Consider the following 26,245-nt stretch of genomic DNA (forward strand, 5'->3'; position numbering starts at 1 on the left):
AGAATTGTTCTGATTCAATAAATGTCAGTTTTAAAAGGAATCTCTCTCTCTCTCTCTCTCTACCTTCGTATTTTAGTATCATCATTTATGTGCTATATTTAAAAGGTAGTTTGAAACAGTCTAGAAAGCTTGCTTGTAAGAAAAAAATTCGATACGTTGCGCCGTTTGCGAATTATTTTTCATTAAAGTTAGCCAATCAGGTCGTTGCACACGCAAACTGCAGCACTTTTCACGCGCAGGAATGCAGCAATGGTCAGAGAAATCTGTGGTCCGTGATTTACTACTTCTTCAATTGCTCATAACTATTTAAAATGTGTATTGTTCCAAACTCTCAGGTTAATGGATCTTTAATCTTCCAGATAGAATCTCTCGAAAACAGGTTATCTTTTTAAAACACGCATATGACTTGCTTTGAGCAGTATTCCGCTAGATGTTATAATACATGTCTTCGAAAAATGAATCGTTTTTCGTAAAAATTGAAAAAAACGCAAAAAAATTGAATGAAGGGATGGGGGAGGGTGATGCTCTCTCAGAGGAGTGAACTTCTGCGTCCCCCATTATTATTTTCCCAATATTTCAATGGTTAATAAATAACTTTCCTCCTTCTTTCTGATGGAGCTGCCTCAGCAGCTACGGTTTTGTCGCTGTTTCGTCGCACAGGCCATCACGATGCTGGAATTCCGATTATCCATCCTAATCACAGATAAGGCTACCTGAGTGTATCGTCAACCTTCACAACATCCACCTGTGGGCTAGCGAGAGTCCCCATGGTATGGTGGCAGTGAACCATCAGCGCAGGTTCAGCCTCGATGTGTGGGCGGCGATTATTGGTGATCGCCTCGTGGGATCAGAAATCCTTCTACAACGCCTCACAGGCGAGACATCTGACATTCCTTTTGGTGACCCCGCCTCCCCTGATGGAAGACGTGCCTTTAGTGGTACCAAGGATAATCTGGCTACTACGTGATGATACTCCAGCCCACTGCCCTCTTCCGTGTGGGCTAAAAAGCTAGTAGTGGACAGACAGAACATTCCCACTTGCGTGCTTTGTGCTTTCAGTGGTTGTAATCTGCTCTGTCAAAGATCTTTTATCTCCACCTTCAAGTGGGTGCACCTCCTTTTGGAATGCATTTCCAATCGTATATTCACGTGGCTTTTTCGCTCCTTACCCTCTGAGCGATCGTATCCAGCAGATTGATTCTATGTTGCAAAATCAACCTGTATAGGACATGCTTCGAGCCATGTGTTGTCAGGGACCCCATTTCTGAGACAGTCTGTACAAGTCAACGCTTGAAACTGGGGTGCCAATCGTCCCGTATTTTAATGTATTTAGCACTCTTAGGGGATATTGAGAGTGTCCAAAGAAGAGCAATATGAACGGCCACAAGTTTGGTTCATCGATGGGAGAACGTTGCAGCAATGCTGAAAGAACTGAACTGCGAAATGCTTGAACATAGACGCAAACTATGTCGTGAAAACCTACTTACAAAGTTAAGTGGTCAGTCTACGACTGTACTACTATCCACTATGTATTGCTCCTGCGGGATCACAAAGACAATACCAGACTAATTACAGTACATATACAGACTTTTAAACAATTATGTCTTCCTGCGCTCAATGTGGGAATTGAAGGGTAAAAAACCAGAATAACTGGTACAATAAAAAGTACCCTCTGCCATGCACATCACCGAGATTTTCAGAGTAAGGATGCAGATACTACAAGAATCAACCGAGATATTACGTAAGTTCTCCTATCTCTCATGTTCTGATCCACATTTGTATCGCACGAAAGTAGTAGTGGGACACTTTCGATATCAAATTGATATCGCATTAATTATGAAGATTAATTAATCAATTAATTACCCACACCCCCTGATGATGACATGGGTTTTCCGCAGTCAGCACATGGATCCCTCCCCTCCCCACCCCACCCTGGAAATGCCAGACAATTGTAATTTTGGGAGGATCCCCCGATTTGTGATGCTTGTGGTGTGCACATCTCTGTCCGGCACATTTTAACAGACTGCATTTTATACCGTGATGCAAGGGCAGAAGCACAAGTTGATGGGGATCTGCCCTGTGTTTTAGCTAACGATGAGACGTGTGTGTCTAGGGTTTTAAAGTTTTGTGATGTGTCTGGACTCTGGGCTAAACTTTTAGGCTGGAGGTTTTAGTGTATTGCAGAGTGGCTGGCTCCTCCCCTTCTCCTTGCGGTCAGCCAGCCACTACCATCTGCTATATTGCTTTAGCTCCCTCTAACACTTTCTTCCTGAGTTGTCCATGTTATACTGCTGGCGGCATGCTTCGTCCCACGCTTCGGTGTGGGCAGGCACATAGTTTTCCAAGCTTGTTTCCTGCGTCTTACGTTCTGTTTAATCTTATTGTTCTGAGTCTTTTCTTGACACCCGTCTCAATCTGTTACAGAGCGGGCGCTGAAGACCTTGCCGTCGTGCGCCCTTAAAACCCTCTCCATCATCATCATCATCATCATTTGGCGGGAATATCAGATTTTGTGTGTTCGCTTTGAGGTTCGGAGACCAAGTGACCTAGTTCACAACCACAACAACAACAACAACAGAGGGCGCTGTTGGCTCTCCCCCACTTCCCTCCGTCTCACAGCCCTCCTCTCCCCCATCTGGAAATTGATGGGAAAAGACTCAGTCTTTGCTGGGCTGATGGATAGGACAGACATAAGTCTTCATTTTGTATCCAGTCTGGAATATTGTTTATTTAAACAGTTTGAGTTTCCATTGATTGAGCGCTAGACAGAAGCTCCGCCAGTTTCGTCAGTAACTGCTGGATGTGAAGTGGATATTTTCGCTATTAGTCTATCGCTAGAGAGTAGTTCTAGGAAGTCTAGCCTGTAGCCCTATGTGGGAAATAATAATAATGGGACAGCAAGCTATCACTGAAGTACAGGGGAGTAGCCTCCTGCCGATCTACGAGTGAAATTATTAGGACAGCGACCCACAGTCCCACTGCGCCTGGTTTTTTCCGCTTTATTGTTATTTCATTCCTCTGCCCCACATGGGAAGGGGAGAGCTGGCAGCAGTACAATCCGTCGCTCTTCAGCCGAGTGATACATTTAATAAAAGGAGAAAAACAAGACACATGAAAGACGATCAAGGGGGACATAAAATCATTGTAAGGGGAGACATTGGGGGTTAAAATACACACGTACATGGACAGTTAAAAAAAGTACACGTAAAGTTAGAAAACACAGTGGGCGATGTGCATAGCGTGTAAAAAACACAAAAGTCACACACACAAGTTAAAAGTTAACCGCAAAATTAAAACACTCAGAATGACGACACTTACAAGCCACTGCCCGAGACAGAGAGTAAAACCTGCTGGGAGGGACATGCCAAACGAGGGGAGGCCTGAGAGGAGGTTAAAGAGGGGACAGCAGGTGGCAGAGGAGGAGGGGGGCTGGAGAGCGTGGGAGGAAAAGCAAGTGGGATCAGGGGGAGCACCAAGGGGCAGGATATGGGAAGGCAAGTCTGGAGGGAGCGCAGAGACGCAGAAGGGGTGCACTGGAAAAGGAGGGGGTGGAGGAGGGGGAAAAACACTTAGGGAAAGAGAAGAAGAGGGGGAGGGGGCCCAGAGGAGGGGGGAAGGTGGGGTTAGAGTTGGTGAGAGAAGTAGATATCAGGGTGAAGCTCATCTTCCTGGAAAGATAGGAGCTGGAAGTTGCATTGGGAGAGGAGCTGGAGGGCGGGACACCACAGTAAAGACACGGCAACAGGCTGGCAGTAGAGAAGACAGAAGGCACCAGGGGATGCAGGTGATGTACAGGGTGCGGATGTGTTTAAGGGTAAGGATAAGATGTAGGAAGGGATGAGGTTGGAGAGGATCCATGTGGGGGACAGAAGGCAGATACAGAAGGTGAGGTAGAGTGTGTGGTGTTCAAGGATTTGGGGGAATTCATAGAGGAATCCAGGCAATGCTGGCTTAACAAAGGATAGGATGGATCAAGGACCTGTAGGTGTGAAGGATGGTGTTAGGGTGCAGTCCCCATGTCTGGCCATACAGGAATTTCAGGTGGCGGAGCCTATTGTGGGCTTTGTGTTGAATTGTAAGGAGGTGAGGACTCCAGGTGAGGTGACGGTTGAGGGTGAAGACAGGATAGAAGTGAGGTAAATAGGGTGACATAAATGGTGAGGGTAAAAATCGTGGAGCTGGAAGGAATGTGTGATACAACCTATGGTGATTGCCTGTGTCTTGGAAGGGTTGATGCGAAGGAGCCTATGGTTGCACCAGGTGGTGAACTGGTCAAAGTGGGTTTGAAGGGTAAGTTGGGACCATTGAAGGGTAAAGTAAAGGGTCAGGAAGGTGCTGTCATCAGCAAATTGGAGGAGATGAACAGGTGGTGGAGGTTTGGTCATGTCTGCAGTATACAGGAGATAGAGGAGAGGGGAAAGGACAGAGCCTTGAGGAACACCAGTGGTGGGATAAAAAGTATGGGAGTTGGTATTGTGGATAGTGACATAGGAGGGACGACAGGAGAGGAAGGAACCAACGAGACAGACGAAATTGACGGGAAGAGCGTAGGTCTGGAGTTTAAAGACGAGCCTGGGATGCCAGACACGGTCATAGGTGTTCTGGAGTTTGAGAGAAACAAAGATTGTGGAGCAAAGGGAGTTAAGTTGTAGGGAAAAAAGATTGGGAAGGTTAAGGAGCTGATCGTCGGCTGAGAAGGAGGGCCGGAAGCCACACTGGGTAAGGGGAGGAAGGAGTTGGTGCTGATTAAGGTGGTGATGAATACGCCAGGAAAGGATAGACTCGAAGACCTTACTGAACAACTGCGCCTGTAACACTCTACCCCTATATACAGGACTCCTATAGCTACATCATTTGGGAATGAAACACACATATACCTATTTACGAGTCACAAGTCACTTCCTAGCCAACAGAAATATGGGAAACATTTCGTATGATATTGTTTATGAATATAGTACTCATTATCTGACATGAGCACAGCGTATCAAGACGAAAAAGAAAAATGATCAGTCACCTACAGTCTAGTCCAGCCCCATCTACCGAGTGTATCGTATGTATACCCGAAAAGCCAGCCTGCCGGTACAGCCTTCAGCCGCGACGGCCGTAAGCCTTGACTTCTGTCGCGCCCGACACCCTTGTGGCCACTCCCGCCCCTGGCCGCGACACAGTGCGGACTAATTGCAATTTCATCGTTAACGACACAGACACCTCAGTTTTAAGAAGTCAGAAACAGGGGTGTTGTCGTTTTGCCAATATACCTCGAATTTCTCACGCGAAGTCTACACTGAAGCGCCAAAGAAACTGGTGTACACAAGCGTATTCAAATACAGAGATACGTAGACAAGCAGAATACGGCGCTACGATCGACAAAGCCTAAATAAGACAAGTGTCTGCTACAATGGCATGTTATCAAGATTGAAGTGAGTTTCAACGTGGTGTTATAGTCGGCTCACGAGCGATGGGATACAGCATCGCCGAGGTAGCGATGAAGTGGGGGTTTTCCCGTAAGACAATTTCACGAGTGTATCGTGAAGTCAGGAATCCGGTAAAACATCAAATCTTGGACATTGCTGCAACCGGAAAAGACCCCTGCAAGAACGGGACCAACGACGATTGAAGAGAATCGTACAACATGACAGAAGTGCAACTATCCCGCAACTGCTGCAGCTTTCAATGTTGGACCATCAACAAGTGTCACCGTGCGAACTATTCAATGAAACATCATCGATATGGGCTTTCGGAGCCGAAGGCCCATTCGTGTACACTTGATGATGTACGACACAAAGCCTTACACCCCGCCTGGGCCCGTCAACACCGGCATTGGAAACATGTTGCCTGGACGAGTCTCGTTTCAAATTGTATCTAGTGGATGGACGTGTACGGGAATGGAGACAACCTCACGAATCCATGAACCGTGCCTTTCAGCAGGAGACTATTCAAGCTCGGGGAGGCTCTGTAACGGTGTGGGGCGTGTGCAGTTGGAGTGATAAGGGACTCCTGATAAATCTAGATACGACTCTGACAGGTGACACGTACGTAAGCATCCTGTCTGATCACCTGCATCCAGTCATGTCCATTGTGCATTCCAACCGACTTGGACAATTACAGCAGGACAATGCGACACCCCATACGTCAAGAATTGATACAGATTGGCTGCAGGAACACACTTCTGAATTAAAACACTTCCGCTGGTCTCCAAACTTCCCAGGCATACCTGGGATGCCTTGTAACGTGGTGTTCAAAAGAGATCTCCACCCCCTCGTACTCTTACGAATTTATGGACAACCCTGCAGGATTTATGGTGTCAGTTCCCTCCAGCACAACTTTAGACGTTAGTCGAGTCCATGCCACGTCGTGTTGCGGCACTTCTGCTCGCTCGCGGGGACACTACACGATATTGGGCAGATGTACCAATTTATTTGGCTCTTCAGTGTATATTCCTCCCTTTTATACGAGTTATTTTCGAACACAGAAGAAATTGAACCATACACGCATCTTCACATCGATAAATTATCGTTACTTATCGAAAAATTTGTACAATGCTATGGTGTAGGCTATGTTTCCACTAAGTATTCTCTCATCAGGTAGAAAAATCTGTTCTTATCTGCCACATCCTGCATCACAGGACTAGATTATTAAACACATTTTTGTCTCATGACAGAGTGCTAAGATCATGCCCTGCCTCCGTCACGGAGTTGCTCCTCACTTTCAATATCTCTTAAAGTAAACAAATGTCTCGTCATATACGAAACCTCTCAAGGTAGCACCACAGACAAGTGGTAAATATCAGGTTTATACTACGTATCAGTGTATAAATCCGGTAATATAGCTGGTTTTATTATGACGGTTATCTCTCCCTGTGTAGATGGGAGATTGAAATTTCGTTAAAAGATCTGTCTGCAATGAAAAAACGCCTGATTACCCTTCCAATTCTTAAATTATACCCATGATACTCTCTCCATCTCTTCTACCCACCCGATGGCTTGTCATTCATATCAAATTGATAGCCTAGGTAATTAAATTGATAATTAGAGTCCCTTTGCATGATGAGTAATTTTTTTTTCCTGCAGTCAGATTACACTCACCAGGTAACTATCTCAGACTCTTCCGTGACGTCTTCGGAGGTTTCCCACAGACTAGGTAGTCACTTCTTCCGATACCAAAATGAGTGGTAACCGTCGTCAAACAGCAGAAGGCATCCCATGGTAATTGCATTCGGTCTCTCGGTTGTCTTGTCATACTGTGTCATCCTGCTGTGGGAGCAGTAGGATGTTGCACTCTCTTCTCCACCCCCGCGATGCCTCTGCATATGAACAGCTGCCACTGCCGCCAACGGGTTGCTCACACGCCAAGGCTGTACCGCTCGGAGCCGACAACCCACCGGTTGCTGTGTCGGACCGCTGTTAATGATTCCAGAATCGCAAAAGTTGTCCTATCTTTCTCAGAAGGACTGGGTGTGTAAGTATCACTGTGGTAAATACCAGGATGTTGAACAATTTGCTTCACCTCATATCTCCTGCAAACCAAAACGTTCTTAGATGTGTTCTCGAAATATCGCGGAAAGGCTGACACAGTGAGAAATAACAAAATACCTGTCTACTGACCGCCACATCCCAAACGTGTACGAGTCTGCAGACCTAGGATTCCCTCAGAATACAGCTCTATAGAAGCGTTCCTGTAGGCTCCCGCCAAATTAGGGTGCAGATGATTCGAGAACTCAAATGGGAATCCTTGGAGGGAAGACGACGTTCTTTTTTAGGAACACAATTGGAAACTGACATTTGAAGCTGACCCCAAAATGATTCTACTGCAACCAACGAGCATTTCGCATAAATACCACAAAGATAAGATATGAGAAATTAGCACTCATAGGAGGTATATAGGTAGTCGTTTTCCCTCGCTCTGTTTGCGAGTGGAATAGGAAAGGCAATCACTGGTATCGGTACGGGTACCCTCCGCCACACATATCACGATGGTTTGCGAAGCAAGCCTATAGAAATAAATGTAAACTTACTCTACCTACACACATAAAAAAAATTGCATCACCTCCATTCCGAGAGTTCCGGAATCTGTACAGAAAATTGTAATAGAGGTCAACATGAACATTATTTCCGCCCCTTTTATTGCCCGTGAAAACCGCACATTGCATGTTGTACCACCATACAGCGAGACCTTCAGAGGTGGTGGTCGAGATTGTCCCACTCCTCAACAGCGATTCGGTGTAGATCCCTCAGAGTGGTTGGTGGGTCACATCGTCCATTAATGGCCCGTTTCAATCTATCCCAGGCATGCTCGATAGGATTAATGCCTGGAGAACATGCTGGCCACTCTAGTCGAGCGATGTCGTTATCCTGAAGGAAGTCATTCAGAAGATGTGCACGATGGGGGCGCGAATTGACGCCCATGAAGATTAATGCCCCGCCAGTATGTTGACGATACGGTTGCACTATCGGTCGGAGGATGGCATTAACATATCGTACAGCCATTAGGCGCCTTCCACGACCACCAGTGGCGTACGTCGACCTCACATAATGCCACCCCGAAACAGCAGGGAGCCTCCACCGTGCTGCACTCGCTGGACAGTGTGTATGAGGCGTTCAGCCTGACTAGGTTGCCTCCAAGCACGTCTCCGACGATCGTCTGGTTGAAGGCATATGCGACACTCACCGGTGAAGAGAACGTGATGCCAGTCAAAAATGGTTCAAATGGCTCGGAGCACTATGGGACTCAACTTCTGAGGTCATCAGTCCCCTAGAACTTAGAACTACTTAAACCTAACTAACCTAAGGACATCACACACATCCATGCCCGAGGCAGGATTCGAACCTGCGACCGTAGCGGTCACACGGTTCCAGACTGTAGCGCCTAGAACCGCACGGCCACTCCGGCCGGCGTGATGCCAATCCTGAGTGGTCCATTCGGCATGTTTTTGGGCCCATCTGTACCACGCTGCATGGTGTTATGGTTGCAAAGATGGACCTCGCCATGGACGTCGGGAGTGAAGTTGCGCATCATGCAGCCTATTGCGCACAGTTTGAGTTGTAACACGACGTCCTGTGGCTGCACGAAAAGCATTATTCAACTTGGTGGCGTTGCTATCAGGTTTCCTCCGAGCCATAATCCGTAGGTAGCGGTCATCCACTGCAGTAGTAGCCCTCAGGCAGCCTGAGCGAGGCATGTCATCGACAGTTCCTGTCTCTTTGTATCTCCTCCATGTCCGAACAACATCGCTTTGGTTCACTCCGAGACGCCTGGACACTTCCCTTGTTGAGAGCCCTTCCTGGCACAAAGTAACAGTGCAGACGCAATCGAACGGTGGTATTGACCGTCTAGGCATGGTTGAACTACAGACAACACGAGTCGTGAACCTCCTTCCTGGCGGAATGACTGGAACTGATTGGCTGTCGCACCCCTCCGTCTAACAGGCGCTGCTGATGCATGGTTGTTTACATCTTTGGGCGGGTTTAGTGACATCTCTGAACAGTCGAAGGGATTGTGTCTGTAATACAGTATCCACAGTCAATATCCACAGTCAACGTCTGTCTTCAGGAGTTCTGGGAATCGGGTTGATGCAAAACTTTTTTGATGTGTGAGGCCTATTAAGATTCCAGCCCATCCATTTATAGGCACACAACACTCGTGGAAGAATATTGTCTCTTATTTATCGAGAAAACAAAAGATGGAACTTCTGCTGCTGATTGTCTCTCTATAGAAAACTTTTGTATTAGCCCCTAATTTTAACAGTATAGCCACCTCGCGAGACCTATGTGAGAGGCTCTAATATGTTTGCTCACAAAACTTAAAACAAGCGGCATAGAACCCACCTCTCAACTCCCCTTTCGTCAGAATATCGCTTAGCCGCCATATTATCGCGAATCTTCCAGTCTTCGATATACAGCATTTGAATCAACCTAATTTCGATGAGTAAGAGATTGCCCCCCCCCCCCCTCCCCACACACACATACACCAAGTTAAACCGGTATTAATACGTTTCAATCCATTGATAGGCCATTTCATGATGTAAACTACACTGCTCACACAACACACACGGTGTTTCTTATTGACAAAAAAGTGGAAGAAATTGTAACGTATGGAAACTGGAAGAGTTTGAGGTATTGTGGAGCTTTTCCAGACAACTGTCCAAAGATGATGATTCTACATTCAATCTCGTCATCCACAGTGACATGGCAGCAGATGTCTCAGAGTTCTATTTCAAAGAGGCCAAGAGTATTGATTCCTCATATTGCAGCCATGTACATGATCACTGTTTCAGTGCTGGCCATCCCTAGAAGGTGTTGCTCCCACCAAGACTCTCCCCATCTCAAGCAGGTGGTGTCAGTCACTCATTATGAAGTAGTCAACAGCATACCAGTGGAGAGATAGGAGGGAAAAGACACAATCGATATGGAGCGATGTACTGTAATAAGCATCACAGGTGACAGAGCGATCAGTTTTAGCAATTTTACCAGTTTTTCCGTAATTTCAACGCATCAGTGACACAGCAGCATGCTTCACAGTTTCTGTATCATCGCTAAACCACCCCTCCACTACTTTGCGAGTACCACATACTAGTTTGTGACTGTAGATAGATGACTGTGCAGTACATCCATTCAGGGTTAATTCTCAGACATATATACCAAAGTATACCAGACAGCATCCTATACCGATGTGGTTAGGTTATCTACATAGTTCTAGCACTTTGATCATAGTGCATAATTTACTATTGTGATTGGCCAACTTTCCCTATGTGGATGGGATCACAGAGTATACTCGCATTCATAGTATAAAGTTGGATATTGAAAGATCTCCCTGCATTGCCTCTGATCAACTCTCCCTGCACCACTGCCATCGATTTAATTTGCAACTGACCAACAGTAGGAGGGTAGAGGGTACTATACCCACTACTTTCTGCATTTTGTGAAGGAACAGAGTGACCTTAGTCTATACCAGCTGTTCATCGAGAACTGTTCCACACCACTCTTACTCATGGCACCCATCCAAGGGCACAAGATCTCTCCAGATGTTTGCATGTCGAGGAGGGGTGCCTCTGGTTCCCCTCTCATCTTGCCCCTCTATCAAGCACATTTGCTTTTCAAGTTCAGGTTGATACTACCTGCTGTGCAAATAAAACAGGATTTACGAACAGGCTGTAAGCTGATTAATAATATATTGCAGTCATTCTTCCTACAGACAACTATACCTTTTTTTCATCTTGGGAAAGAAGTTTCAGCAAATTAAAGATGATAGAAAATACTTAAGGTCCATTATGAGTGGAATCAGGCTCAAATTTTGCAATGTTGTCTACAGCAAACAACCGACCTGTTAAACAAGTTTTCTTTGTTCAAAATAATTATAGCTCTTTTTCTTTTATTTCTCATTAATGATTTATGATAAACAAATGAAATCTATTCCTATTATACTTCACACTAAAAGCAGCTGCAATAAGATTCCTAATTTCCTTTAGTTTCAGTTTTTTAAAAGTGTATGCAATCTGTAATTTACTTATTACAATAATACATACGGGATGTCCCAGGAGGAATGGTCAGGATTCAGTGATACGACAGAATCGATCATTCAAAGCAAAAAAAGGCTTAAACATGAGCTCTAAAATGCATACCACCATGATGCATACCTTAAGATGTATGAGCATTTGTTCATCTTTAGTACTGTGAAACACATCTCTACTATTGAATAGATAAACTCCAGTGGAAGACTCTGCAGGAGAGACGCTCAGTAACTCGGTACGGGCTTTTGTTAAAGTTTCGAGAACATACCTTCCCTCCTACGTATATCTCGCGAAGAGACCATGAGGATAAAATCAGAGAGATTAGAGCCCACACAGAAGCATACAGACAATCCTTCTTTCCACGAACAATACGAGACTGGAATAGAAGGGAGAAACGATAGAGGTACTCAGGGTACCCTCCGCCACACACCGTCAGGTGGCTTGCGGAGTATGAATGTAGATGTAGATGTAGATGTAGATGTACTGAACAAGTGGTTATAGCTCTTAAGGTATGCATTTTATACTCCATGTTTACTAGGCATTTTTTCTTGTTTTATCTATACTATCTGCTCCCAAAATATGTAAAGCAAAGAGCTTGCAGTAGAAGAGATTTGTTTCACAGTATTGAAGATAAAGAAGTGTTCGTAGCTCTTAAGGTATGCATTTTAGAGCTCTTGTTTACTGGACTTTTTTGCTTAGAATGATTGTTTCTGTTATATCACAGAATACTGGCTGTTCTTCCTGGGAGACTTTCAATTTGTTGTTTGTCACGTTTTTCATCAATATAGTTTATTCAAGTACAGTTTTTCAATAATGATTAACTTTTAATAAACCTTCTTACAAGAGTATAAAATTTGATGAAACTGTTCGAAAAAATTGTAGAAAGGTAATTTTTCTGGGAGAAGGGTGTAGCTTTGCAATTCTGCCAGGGGTGCAGGACCACTGCAGTCCAGTTCTGTTTATATTCTGTGCATGTTACACATAAACAGAATGACTAAATCCACAAGTGAGTTTATGACTGTTGAAATCAATCTTCACACTACTGTTCTATAGCACACTTTATTCTGTGTTCTTTGTACTTATGTATGGGATAACTGAGGTTGAAACACTTATCCAGGTCAGCAGCCTAGAGAAGTGTGGCTAACTGCCTGGAAATCACAGTGACACTGACCAGTAAAACCGACTCGGACTACCTACAGTAGCATCAAGATAGCCCTTGCTTCCAAGAGCTGATGGTCTTCACACATTAATGCATAGCTACCTCAGTGGATTAACAATTTTCTTATAGAGGAAGAAAGCAATGCGGGGTGAAATTTAACTGTTTACTTTACTAAATAGAAAAAAAAAATGGAAAATTAGAGTTTAACATCCCGTTGACAGTGCAGTCATTAAAGAAGGAGCACAAGCTTTGATTAAAAAAGAATTGAGAAGAAAATTGACAAAATCACACAAAACCAAATCTTGGATTTGAACTATCATCCTGCCAAATGCAAGTCCAGTGTGCTGCTCCACTCAGTTGGATTAAATTGAGGCATAGAGCAGTTTTCATTGTTATATGTCTGGAGCTAATAAAAGTCAACTCAGATTGGTAGGGTCATTCTTTTATTTTTTTGTTTAATATATTGGTCAAATAATGGTTCAAGAATCAGAGTGCATAAAATTTGTTAGTGTTAAAATTAGAGACATAAAAATGGCAGTAAGCAGTATGTTATAGCAAGACCAAACATGATTTATGGGACATAGTAGTTTATAGAGCCAATGTAAAATATAATGAAGTACTGGTTGCACGTAACACTGAACACACTGAATGGACAACAGTACTACAGCTTATAGAATAGGCCGAGCACTCTTTTGCAATCACTTAAATAATACTGCTTCTTTGGCAGCTCACCAGAGTATGCCAGGGTCAGACCCAGGTGGTCTCTATAAGCAGGCCTGTGAAGTACATGGACAAGCGATCTCTGAAATTTTGGGCATTATGAGTGAAGCCTTATAATGCCCTCATTTATGCCTGACCAACACACATCCTGGTGGACCAAAGCTTTGTTACAAGAGGTGTAGAGATGGTGAGAGCAGCAGGAGAGGTGGGGATACAATGGCTATATCGAGTAATGAAAACTGTGTCTAGACAGAAGATGATCCCAGAAGACTGGAAGAAGGAAATAATTGTCCCAATCCTTAAGAAGGGAAATAGGAAAAGTGCAAGAACTATCAGGGGATAACACTGATGAGTCATTGATCAAAAATTTTTTAGAAAATTTTGGAAGCACGAATTTGGGAAAAATTAGAAGGAGGGATGAAAGAAGACACTATGGCTTCAGAACAGGAAGGTCCACAGTGGATCTAATTGTTGCTGTAAGATAACTGCAGGAACAGCATTATGAATATGGAATAGATCTACTAATGAACTTCCTGGACATTAAAAAGGCATATAATAGTGTACGTAGAAGCAAAGGATGGAAAGCCCTGCAGAACAGAGGAGTAGCAAAACAAATTATTTGGGGGATAAGAGAAATGTACCATGGAAGTGTGAGCTGTGTGAAAGTGGTAGAAGAGAGATTCAGCTTGAATTGACTAAAAGAATGGCTTGAGGCGGGGAAGTGCACCATTACTCTTCATTGTAGTGATGGATGACATAATGAGTACAATAGCACAAGTAATTGGTGAAGGAAAGATGAAAGCTATGGTGTTTGCAGATGATCTGATGATTTCGGGGAATAAGGAGGAGGAAATACAAAAGCAGTTGGACATATGGAATGAACAATACAAAAATATGGGATGAAATTTAGTTTAAGTAAGAGTGAGATGCTTATCACAACAAGAATGAAGAAGAGAGAAACAACTGGAATAACAATTGGTGAGGAACGATTGAGGAGAATGGAGAGTTTCAAGTACCTAAGTATCCTGATACAGGAAGATGGGAAAAATGACAGAGAAATAAACAAGTGGGGCAGCAAAGCAGAGGCATTTCAGAAGAGTGTCAGAAGTCTGATATGGAGCAAGGATGTACCCCAAATCAGTAAAAAGTTTATATACTGGTCACACTATGTCCCTATCCTGACATATGCATCCTGGGTTATGAAAGGAAGAGAGAAAAGCAAAGTACAAGCTAGTGAGATGAAATTCTTGAGGAACAGTATTGGAGTGACAAAGATAGACAGGTTAAGAAATGAGAGGATCAGAGAGTTAATGAAGGTGGAACCATTACAGGAGGAGATAAAGAAATCAAGGCTGAGATGGTATGGGCATGTTAAGTGAATGGATGAGAAGAGGATACCCAGGAGGGTACACGAGATCAAAGTGGAAGGAAAGAGACCAAGAGACAGATGGCTGAAAGGAATGTGTCCAGAAGAAAGGAGAAGACTGGACCAACGTGAAGACAAAGAGATGGTTTCAAGGCAGAAGAAGATGGAGAGGCTTATGTTCCAAACAGACCCAGCCAGAGGCTGGAAACTGTCCAAGATGATGATGATGATGTAAAGAGCAGACACTGTCATTATTTTTTGAATTTATTCTACATCTACATCTACATATATACTCCGCTAGCCACTGGGCGGTGTGTGGCAGAGGGCACAATTCATGCCAAAGTCATATTTCCCCCACTCTGTTCCACTCACGGATCACACGAGGGAAAAACGACTGTCCGAACGCCTCAGTACAAGCTCTTATTTCCCTTATCTTTGGATGGCGATCATTGCATTATTTGAAAGTTGGTGGTAATAATATATGCTCTACATCCTCGGTGAAGATCGGATTTCGGAATTTGGTGAGCAGCCCCTTCTGTTTAGCGCACCATGTCAGCAAGAGTGTCCCTCTTCAAACTTTCTATGAGATTTGTAATGCTCTCACGATGGCTAAATGTACCAGTCACAAATCTTACCGCTCTTCTTTGGACCTTCTCAATCTCTTGAATCATACCCAACTGGTAAGGGTCCTACACAGACAAACAATACTCCAAGATTGGACGAATTAACATATTGTAAGCTATTTCCTTTGTTGAAGGACTGCATCACTTCAGGATTCTACCAATAAACCACAATCTAGAGTTTGCCTTACCCGTTACTTGTGTAATCTGATCATTCCATTTGAGATCATTTTGAATAGTCACACCCAGATACTTGACGGACGTTACCACTTCAAAGACTGGGCATTTATTTTGTACTCGTACATTAATGGGGATTTTTGCCTTGTTATACACAGTAGGTTACACTTACTAATATTGAGAGATAACTACCAGTCATTACACCACGCATTTATTTTCTGCAAATCCTCATTGCTTTGTTCACAACTTTCATGTGATACTACTTTCCTGTAGACTACAGCATCATTGGCAAACAGTCTAAGGCCACTGTCAATACCATCAACCAGACTGTTTATGTAAATTGTAAAAAGCAAAGGACCTATTACGCTGCCCTGCGGCACACCTGAAGTTACACTTGTTTCTGTTGAAGACACCCCATTCAGGATGACATACTGCTTCCTGTCTGTTAGAAAACTTTCTATCCAACTGCATATGTCATCAGATATACCGTAAGCACACACTTTTTGTAGCAAGTGATGGTGTGGAACTGAGTCAAATGCCTTTGAAAAGTCAAGAAATATTGCATCAACCTGGGAGCCGGTATCTAGAGCCTGTTGCATATCATGCACAAAGAGGGCCAGCTGTGTTTCGCATGAGTGCTGTTTCCTAAAACAGTGCTGGTTTCTGTAGATGAACTTCTCAGAGTCTAGAAAGGTCATTATGTCTGAATACAAAATATGTTCCATGATTCTACAACAAATTGATGTCAGTGAAATTGGCCAGTAAGTATGTGCATCTAATTTTCTACCCTTTTTATAGATTGCTATGACCTGGGCCTTCTTCCAGTGCTGTGGAACTTTCCACTGTTCCAATGATCTCTGATAGATGATGGATAAGAATGGTGCTATATTTGTAGCATAGTCAACATAAAATCTTATGGGGATACCGTCTGGGGCAGATGCCTTCCTGGTGTCTAAGGATCTTAACTGTTTTACAATCCCAGATACACTAAACACTATGTCAGCCATCCTTTTGTTCAATAATTGAAAGGGGATATGGTGCTGCAGTCCTATATCATAAACGAGTTTTAGAAGGCTAGATTTAGAATTTCAGCCTTCTGTTTATCATTGTCAGTTACATTACCCATACTGTCAGCAAGAGAAGGTATTGAATTATTTGTAGTGTTCATACATTTTACCTAAAACCAAAATTTTTTGGGGTTATTTTTAGAATCTGCAGTCTCCACCTATAACTACTGCCTTTGTGACAGTTCCCTCAATGAGTTTGTTGTGTGAACCACACTGGGGAGGAAGCAGAGGTTTTACATTATCCTGCTGAGATATCCCAATTGGTATCCTGGTCACGGAGAATATGATATCACAGTTTAACACTCTGGCCACATACTGGCAAAGATGCAGCCTCCCTTACATAGGTGTCAAATCAGTCCTACCGTCATACTCAAAATCCCCCCCCAAGAACAAGCTCAACACTCACTGTTTTCTGTCATCTTTCACCACATCATTTTCAGACACTTTGGCATTGATCTGACCAACAAAAACAACCCATTGATGAACACCACTGAATGCCTCTCAGTATCACAGATGATTACGACTTTACAACGTGCAGGTCTCTGCTGCCTGTGGTGTAGTGTCAGCAGTAAATTATGCCTGCTAACTTGAAATTTCCACTCAGCTACCAGTAATCTGTTCCCATTGGTTTGTGGTGACACTATATCTGTAACTTCTGCATGGATTTCAGGTGTTGTCATCTATCTAGTCATCAAACCAGTTACACAATGTCTTTTGGTCGGTTCCCATCAGCTCACCAAAGTTAAGTGCTGTCAGGCATGGCTAACACTTGGATTGGTGATGGTCTGGGTCTGCTGAGCATTGTTGGGAAGTGGGGTGTACACAGCCCTTGTGGATTCTGACTAAGGACCTACTCGATAGAGAAATAGCAGCTGTGCTCACAAAAACTGTCAATGGATGGGACAATAGTGTACTGATCACATGCCCCTCCATATCCACATCCAGTCATGCCTATGGACTGGGCATGACATGATGCTTAGTCAGTTTCATTGGGTCTTCAAGGTCTGTCTGGATGGAGTTTGTATGACTTCTGGAAGGACCCATTTCTACTCTTCCTGCCACACTTATGGCCGGAGTCCATTTAATGCCATTCTTTCTGCAATCGTCAGACTACAGGCAACAGTCTGTCATGCTCCCATGTCCTCATGCCAATGGTCCTACCTTACTCAGAGTCCAGAAGATGGCAATTAGCTGCATATGCATTTCCTCTGGGCATGCTTTGTTGCAGTCTGTACCTGAAAACTTCCAGAGACACAACCAATAGCCATCACATACTCACACCATTCTTCAACTGTAGGAATGCCTTTCTTCTGAGCTAAAAATGAGCTCTCGTGGAAATACTGGAGTATCTGTTTCCTTGCGTCACATCAAGATGTTCACAGTGTAACAGTTTCCATTTCAGAGTAGAAGTAAAATAAATATTGGGGATGTTCTTTTCTATCATTGTTGCACAAGTTTGAAGTCACACTTCGCATATTCATTATGGTACACATCAAAGCCAATGTCCAGTATCAGTAGATTTGACCCACCATACTCCTCTTAACCCTTTCTTCTTTCCCACTCTCCAGGGTGAATATGAAGTTGGCATACAACAATGCAGGATTATCTGTGCACAGGCCAGACTGACCTGTGGCTGTGGAAGAGATACAGCAGCCTTTTTAGTAGCTGCAGAGGCAACAGTCTGGGTGACTGACTCATATGGTCTTATAAAATTAGCCATCAGGGCTTTGACATAACAGTTCTGTGAACAATTAAAAGCAAGGGGAAACTACAGCTGTTATTTCTTCCAAGGGTGTGTAGCCCTACCATATGGTTTAATGATGATGAAATTGTCTTGGATAAAATACTTTGAAGGGAAAATAATTCACCATTCAGATATGTGGCTGAGAACTACTCAGAAGGATGTTGTCATGGGGAACAACAAAACAGTCATTCTGCTGGTTGTAATGTGATATTGTAGAGCTCATAATTTGGTAGGTAGGTTAGTGAACTTAAAAAGGGAAATGGATAGTTTGTAGTTAGATACAGCGAGAATTAGCGAGAGCAGTGGCAGGAAGAACAGGATTTCTGGCTAGTGAAGTACAGCATTATGAACACAAAAACAAATCTGGCTGATGCAGGAGGAGGCCTAATAACTATTAAGAAAGTAGAAATGTCAGTTAACTATAATGGACAGCATAAGGAACTCATTATCACAGCCAAGATACACAAAAAGTCAACACCCACCACAATAGTACAAGTTTATATGCCAATTATTTCCAAAGATGATGAAGAAGTATATCAAACCAGTCATCAGACTGAAGACCAAAACAACAACAAATATTTAAGCACTTGTTTTACTATGTAGCTCAACTGGATCTCAAAGGTAATATTCGAAACACTGCAGATGTGAACCTACTTTGACTGCTCATAATGCACTCTTGTCATCCATATAGTCTTAAATTAAACCAAACTCTTAGTCTTCAGTTCTACAACCACTCTTTTATGCCGTTCGCCCTTGAATTCTGCACCACCTTTCTTTTTCTGGCTTTTTATCATTGTTTCCTTAATTCTTTTGCTTTAGCCCACATCTTACAGCTTTTTCACCACTTTCATTCTATTTTATATTACTCCTCTTCTTGCGCCTCATCATCCCTCGTCATCCCTTCATAATTTCTTCCACTCATCCTTTTTATATTCTCTTTCTTTTTGTTTGCATTTGCAGATTGTACCTCTTTCCTACTCATAGTAACTAAAGGAGCACAGAAATTAAGACACTGGACTCATATTCAAGAGGGATGGGACCTAAATTTCCACTCAACCATCAAATGATGGTTTCCTGTGATAGCACCAAATCATCAGGCACAAACTGGAAGGGTTCTTAAACAAGATCATGCCCAAGTTATTTCTCTGTCCTTGTTCGGTCTGCACTTAATGGCCTCATCACCAATAAAGCTGGAATTTGGGCATATCATCTAATATCATTTCCTCTTTATTTCCTTTGAATTAAGTCCTCATCTTTGTCTACCTCTTTCCTATTTCATTATTTCTAGTTAAGCTCTTTTAATTGTCAGCCACATTGGAAATAAGTTGATAGTCAAATCAGGACTATTAATCCATTATTACCTTCCATGCATTCCATGTACCCAGGACCCCTTATGAGATAAGATTTGGAGTGACCTTTCTTTCCTTTGCCACCTTTATATATAACATTCAGTTTTCCTTGTCTTTATTCACATAAAAGATTTCTCAGTAATTCATATAGCTCAAGACTCAAATGCATTTTTAAATTTTTGTATCTACCAACCTTATTTCAGTTGCTCCTAAGTCCAGTTCTTGATTGTAGCTTGTTGCACTTTCAGGAAGAATAAGTGAGAGTGCAGAAGCAACCTCAGAGGTATTAGGATTGCTCTTTTAATATTAACTCATTAGAATGTAAACCAATCATACAGCTCAAGGTTCAAGATCCAATATACTAAAAACTGAACTTTATAATGCTGTTTTACTGCCAGATTTTGGCTGGATAACCAAAAATAGTGTCAGGCCTACATTAGACATGATTGTGGTCAGTGCACTGCTCTCCTATTAATGTCAGTTTTCAAGACTGTAGTTTATGCTTCTCTTCATGTAGCTTGTCAGATATATCCACAAGCCATTCTCAACCTTTTTAAAAGAAAAAGAAAAAAAAAAGACCTCTAGTAGGGCTTGAATTCAAACCTGAGTCTTCTGTGTGCTGCTCACATGTCCTGGAGAACATACAGCCATGCATGTGAACTCAGGATAGCTGCTGAGGGTAGGAAATGCCACTAACTTAAGTGATGTTTTTCTTTATTTCTATGGTTCATGATTGGAACTGGGTGCTGCATGCTAATCCTTCTGCGAAGCTGTAAATACCGCTGTCTGCTTACTGATGATATGTCAGCGCACAACAGTGTACTGGGCACATAAGCCATATCTTAAACTCCTACTCATTGTTTGATTTTAACTTTCAGTTTACTTTCTGCATTGCATCATCCAGTTATGATAACCAATATCAGTAGTGTAAACAGATAAAATCCACATAAATACCAAAGAAAAAATGAATATAGGAAAACACAAAAATAAAATTATAGTTGCAGCAGCCACTTTTTACAGGTAGATCAGTGTGTTGCCACCTACAAATACAGCTGTAAACCGTGCTAAAATGCATTCTTCAATTGAGACAGAAAGCATGTAGAATTGTATCAATAATAATTAATTGTGAAACGGCTTGCTGTCACTGACTTAATGCGATTGTTGCCACTGAGTAAGGTGGCATAGTGGTAAGACACTGAAATCATTTTTGGGAGGATGGCAATTCAAAACTCTTTCAGGCCATCTAGATCAAGGTTTTCCATGATTTCCTTAAATTGCTCAAGGCAAATGCCAGGTTGTTTCTTTTGAAATGGCACTCCCAATTTCCTCTCCCATCCTTCCTCACTCTTACATTGTGCTTCTCTAACGGCTGTGGCTCTTAAACTCTTATCTAACTTCTTCCTTCATTTTCTGTCAGTTGTTGGTACTTGTTCTGTTACTTATGGAACAAAAACAGGTATTAGAGAGTAGCGTGTATGACTCAGACAGTAGGCTTATGGAGTAACATTAGTGAATATATATCTATAAAGTACAGTATCCTTAAAGATCCCCAAAAACTATGACATCAAGGCAAAACTGTGTGGGCTAAACTATGGTGTACAGCATGGAAACATGTGACTTGCATGGTCCATGTGGCCAAAAGCCTCTGGCATACTGCTTCTGACTACATGTTATGCACACGTGATTCACAAGGAAGCAGGATGGCACACTAAACAGAAGTAAGATGGAAATGTGAACATGTTTGGATGACATTATACATGGCTAGCCCAATGGTGCATTTGAGGCTGGCCACAAATGGACTGGGAGCTTAATGTCACTCATAACATAATTCTACATGTGTGGATAATGTTTGAGAAGGGAGAAAACATTCAGTGTCAGTAGGGAGAACATAAGTTTCAAGTGACAAAGAATTTGTGCTCTCTGAAATGCAGCGGAAAGTGTTGTGTGTTACGACATTTACAGATGAAGTAATGTGTCTCATTAGATAGTTACTTTAAGATAATGTATAAAGTTTTTGATAATTTTTAGGAAGAACAGTGTTTTTGTGTGTGGTTGTACATGTGCACATGCTGTATGTGTGCTGCAGCTGCTGATTTTTATGTTTAGACATATTTTTTGTATTTATTTTGTTTACAGACCTAACCCTTTTATATGTGGTGTGAGAATGAGATCAACGTCTTTTGAGTTGGAACCATCTGTGTCAACACCATTTGGAGGTGCGTGTTCAGACTTCTTGCAGACTCCAGGATGCGGCTTCCTCTGTGGATCACTCAACTTTACATGTAAGTTACCACGAAAAATAATATTAACAATGTTCATATCCTTTGAAAAATCATTCAAACTTAGATATTTTATATGTGTCATCTATTACAGTGAGCTAATCTCAAACCTATGCAATAAAATGACCTGTAGTAGTACCAGCTGAATTACATGAAAATGAACACTAGCCTTCTCTTTTTCAACAACAGAAATCCTATTTTATTCTTTGCAACAGTATCTTTCTTTGTTTCTTAAGCAAATATGTTTTTCGTAATTGCATGGGGTGTCTGCAATAGTTCTTATGCTCTCTACCCTCTATATCCATCAATTGACAGTTCTGTTTGCTCCTCTGGATGTGATATCATGAAACTGCTGTTTAAATGTGTCTAAATCCCACAGTTACATCATTAATGTCATCCCAGAACAGAACAGCAGAGAATTAGACACAAACTCTACCTTAGATCTTAAACAGAGTTAAGATTTTAGTTTTCAGCTTGTTTTGCACATTACAACATCTTGCTAAGATAACCAGTGCCAGTTGTAATGTTTCCCTGGGATATTTAAATCACAACCTTTTAAGCACTAAAGGCTAGTTGTCACAAAAACTGCACTTTGCTTCAGATCACAACAATTTTTCAGCTGCCCGACTTTGTTTAAGTTATTGTATTGAATGAGATTCAATATTATTAGTCATACGAGATATTTGAACCAGTCATTATTTTATCTCCATAAATCACTGAAATTACTGACTCTGACATCAAAGGCTTCCTCCTGAAAAAATTTAGAGGGGGAGAACTGCTTTCAATGATTATATAAAGTACAATCACCCACAATACAACAATCTTCCAAAGAAGCAGGACCACTAGCCTTCACCCATAAGTGAATACTACAATCGGAATTTATCTTACAACGTCTACGACAAGACAAAGACAAACTCCCGTGCGGTAAAAGGTAGGAACCCTCACTAGCAATAATAATCTCAGAAACAGGTATAGTACGGTAAGCTAGGATTTCCCTAGTTTCAAAGGATTCTAAACCTGCTCTTCCTGCATTGTTACAAGCAACGAAAGCTACAGTTATCCATCCGTTACCCAAACTGGAAGAAGAAGAAACTTTCATTAAAGAAAAATTTAACTTCGCACCACAAAATAAAGTAGGTCCATGAATAAGAACAAATTGAGTAGTTTTACCTACTCCTCTTACTTCATTCTTTTTACCCTTCGCAGAAGATGTCGAAGCACCAAGAGTGCCGTCCACATTGACAAGTGATTTGTAAACCAGCATTCGCCGGCGACGACGAAAACAACGTTTACGCATCATTGTAAGAAGCAGTGCCTCAGTGGCTATTCACTCAAACCGAGTGAATGCGCTAGACAGAACAGTGTGCTATTTATAGCATCAGTCCTGGCGCACGCAGCGGATGTGGACTCTTATCAGCTTGCGCAATCAACCGGAAGTGAGTTTTCCAGCAACACACACCTAGTAATACTAGGGAGCGTGTTGCTCAAACGTAATTTGAATCGCGCGCCAAAACCAAGACAACCAATCAGAGACTGTGCTCGACATCTATTGAGCAGCCCACAGAGCATCCCAGGGTGCCCCAGAGAGCATCCCAGAGTGCCCCAGGGAGCTAAAACACCAAGAAGAATCGCTTCTCGGCTTTTGGCAAGATCAATGGTACAGTTGCTCCGAGTATACCATTTACTTTGACTACCAGAAGGAAGAAGAAATTGAATGCCGATGAGTATATTTTTGTATGGGCTAAGATTGGTAATGGAAATTGTAAAATAAAGATCAATGGTGACTGTATGTTGTATTACAGACAATAAAGTTTGTCCTACCCGCAAGTAAGTGAGCTTTCTGCTTACCTCGAACGGTGACCACTATAATCGTAAACTATGGACTAAACTGTCAAGTACCTTTCAATTGATTAATTCTGTCCCTGTCATGGCTTGGTTCTGGAAAATTACTTAATAATTTCTTTCAGTAATATTTCAGTAGCAAAATTAATCTCATTCATTTATTGTTGAATGGTGCGGGGGTCGATGACTGCTCGGCCTGCTCTAAGCGAGCTACCGCCTGTGTAACACAGTCATCGATCTTTTGATCTAAATTGTTTGAAATTTTGTCCACCATTTTAACAACATCTTTCAGTACTGCTTCACAGTATCCTTGTAATTAATATTGACAAATACTGTTTCAGGAAGGCTATAACTTTATTCAAAAAAGACTGAACCAATTCCATACAAGGAGCAAAGTTTTTGAAAAACACAGAAAAACAAATATAACAATGAATAAACAACATTGTACACTGTGTGCTCAATCTTGTGATGTCTTGTGATTCCCACACAGCCCCCTCCCCCTATGTGTCTGCCAGTTTTAGAATGTCTCAGAAGCATCTGCGACTCCTTCTCCAAGGCTGCCAGAGTCGTTGATGGCAGTGGGCTCTCTACCCGTGTTGTCTCTTCCTCCTGTGGCACAGGGGCCATCTCTGTCATTGTTGTCCTGGCTCTCCTTCAGGCAACAGCTTGTGGACAGGTTTACTCAATCTATGGAGACAGTTTCCTACTTTCCATAAAACTCTACCGTCTTGCTAATAACTGTATGGCACAGAGTAAGATGATTGTAAGGGTGGTCATATTGCATCAGCCCATAACCACGCATGGGAGCAGTACCCCAGGTCTGTGTGTACAAACTGGGTGCCCTCTCTGTGCCAGGAACCCAATGCCGGATGTAGTTGGAAATGTGTTCTTGCACTTCCTGCAGAACATAGGGCATGTCTCTCACCATTGTTTCTAATGGTGCAGCAAAAATTTCTGCTGGCAGGGATAGGGCTGTCCCATATAACCAACTCTGTTGTGGGTGGGAACTCCTAAATCTGGTTCGCAAGTTGTCTGTAGTCTGAACAAAACCACTGATAAGGCTGAGGTCCATCTTTCAGCGTGGCGCAACAATGCAGCCTTCAAGGTCCTGTGCCAACACTTGATAATGCCATTACTTTGAGGGTGGTAGGCTGTCATGTGGTGGTGCTGGAATCCACACAACTTTTCCAGCTCTAAAAATAAGGCCAATTGAAATTTGTGGCCTTGATTGTGGTCACATGTAGAGTGCAACCGAAACGAACAATCCAAGTCACCAAAAACTCTCGCCATTAAACTCTCACCATTATTTCACCCAATGGCACTGCTTTCACCCATCACATGAACCAGTCTACAGCAGTAAACAAATAATAGTATCCCTATGAGGGGGGGCAGCAGACCTACGATGTCTAGGGGAACATGTGTGAACTGCCCCGTATATGGTAGAAACTCTTCTATGGGTGTGTTCACATGTCATCCGATGTTGCATTTTTGGCATACCATGCACATTTTTGTCCACCTACAGCAATCTTTCTTAATGCTTGGCCACACAAAATAGTCTGTTGGCAGTTTCACTGTGCTGTTCATACTGGGGTGCGCCAGCCCATGAATGCTACTGAAGGTTGTCTTCCGCAGCTCTTCAGGAACAAGGGGTTGAGGTTTGTCTCATGACTTGTCACACCAAATGCTAACCTTCATTCCGACTAGCCTCACTTGGTGACTTTCAGTCCATTAGTGACATCCTGCCAGCACTCTTGTAGATGGGGATTCATGGCCTCTACAGCTGCCAAATGTTCATAATCGGTTATCTGGGAGATGGTATTGACCCTTGACCAGAAATCTGCCACAATGTTTTCCGCTCCCTTAATATGATGCAAATCTGTCATGAACTGGCCAATGAACTCTAGTTGTCAGGCTTGTCATGGAGAGCAGTTGTTATTAGATTTGATGAATGCTTATGTAATAGGTTTGTAGTCTGCATTAACATTGAATGCTCTGGTGTCAATGTAGGGATGAAAATATCTTACAGATTCATATCTTACTATGAGTTCTCTGCCATAAACACTTCCTTTGACCTTCACTGCTGTGAGTTTGTGTGAAAAGAAAATCAGAGGCTGCCAGTGGTTTTCTGCAATTGATGGGGGGCTGCTTCTATTGCCTGTTGACTTGCATCGCCTTCTATAGCCAACTGTTGACAGTTTCACTGTGCTGTTCAAACTGGGGTGCACCAGCCCATGAATGCTGCTGAAGGTTGTCTTCCGCAGCTGGGTGTGCAACAATAACTGCTTTCTTCAGATCTACTTTCACTTGGTGAAATGTGTTTTGTATGTCTGGAGTCTACTTCAGGAGCCGCTTGCCAGCCACGTTTTCTCCCACCAGTGCCACTGTCAATGATGCCTGAATCTCAGCTGCCCATGGC

At 42.6% G+C, this 26,245-nt stretch overlaps 1 protein-coding gene across 1 annotated transcript in view; it reads left to right on the top strand.

Annotated features, from left to right (window-relative positions):
• The window catches only part of LOC124613538 (neuropilin-2-like), a 246,788-nt gene that overhangs the window by 206,691 nt on the left and 13,852 nt on the right, over positions 1-26,245 (top strand). The window contains exon 6 of the mRNA XM_047142249.1: positions 21,845-21,990. Coding sequence (XP_046998205.1) covers positions 21,845-21,990 — 146 coding nt within the window. The remainder of the gene's footprint in view (positions 1-21,844; positions 21,991-26,245) is intronic.

The sequence above is a fragment of the Schistocerca americana genome, chromosome 4 (assembly GCF_021461395.2).
Source record: "Schistocerca americana isolate TAMUIC-IGC-003095 chromosome 4, iqSchAmer2.1, whole genome shotgun sequence".
NCBI classification, from domain to species: Eukaryota; Metazoa; Arthropoda; class Insecta; order Orthoptera; family Acrididae; genus Schistocerca; species Schistocerca americana.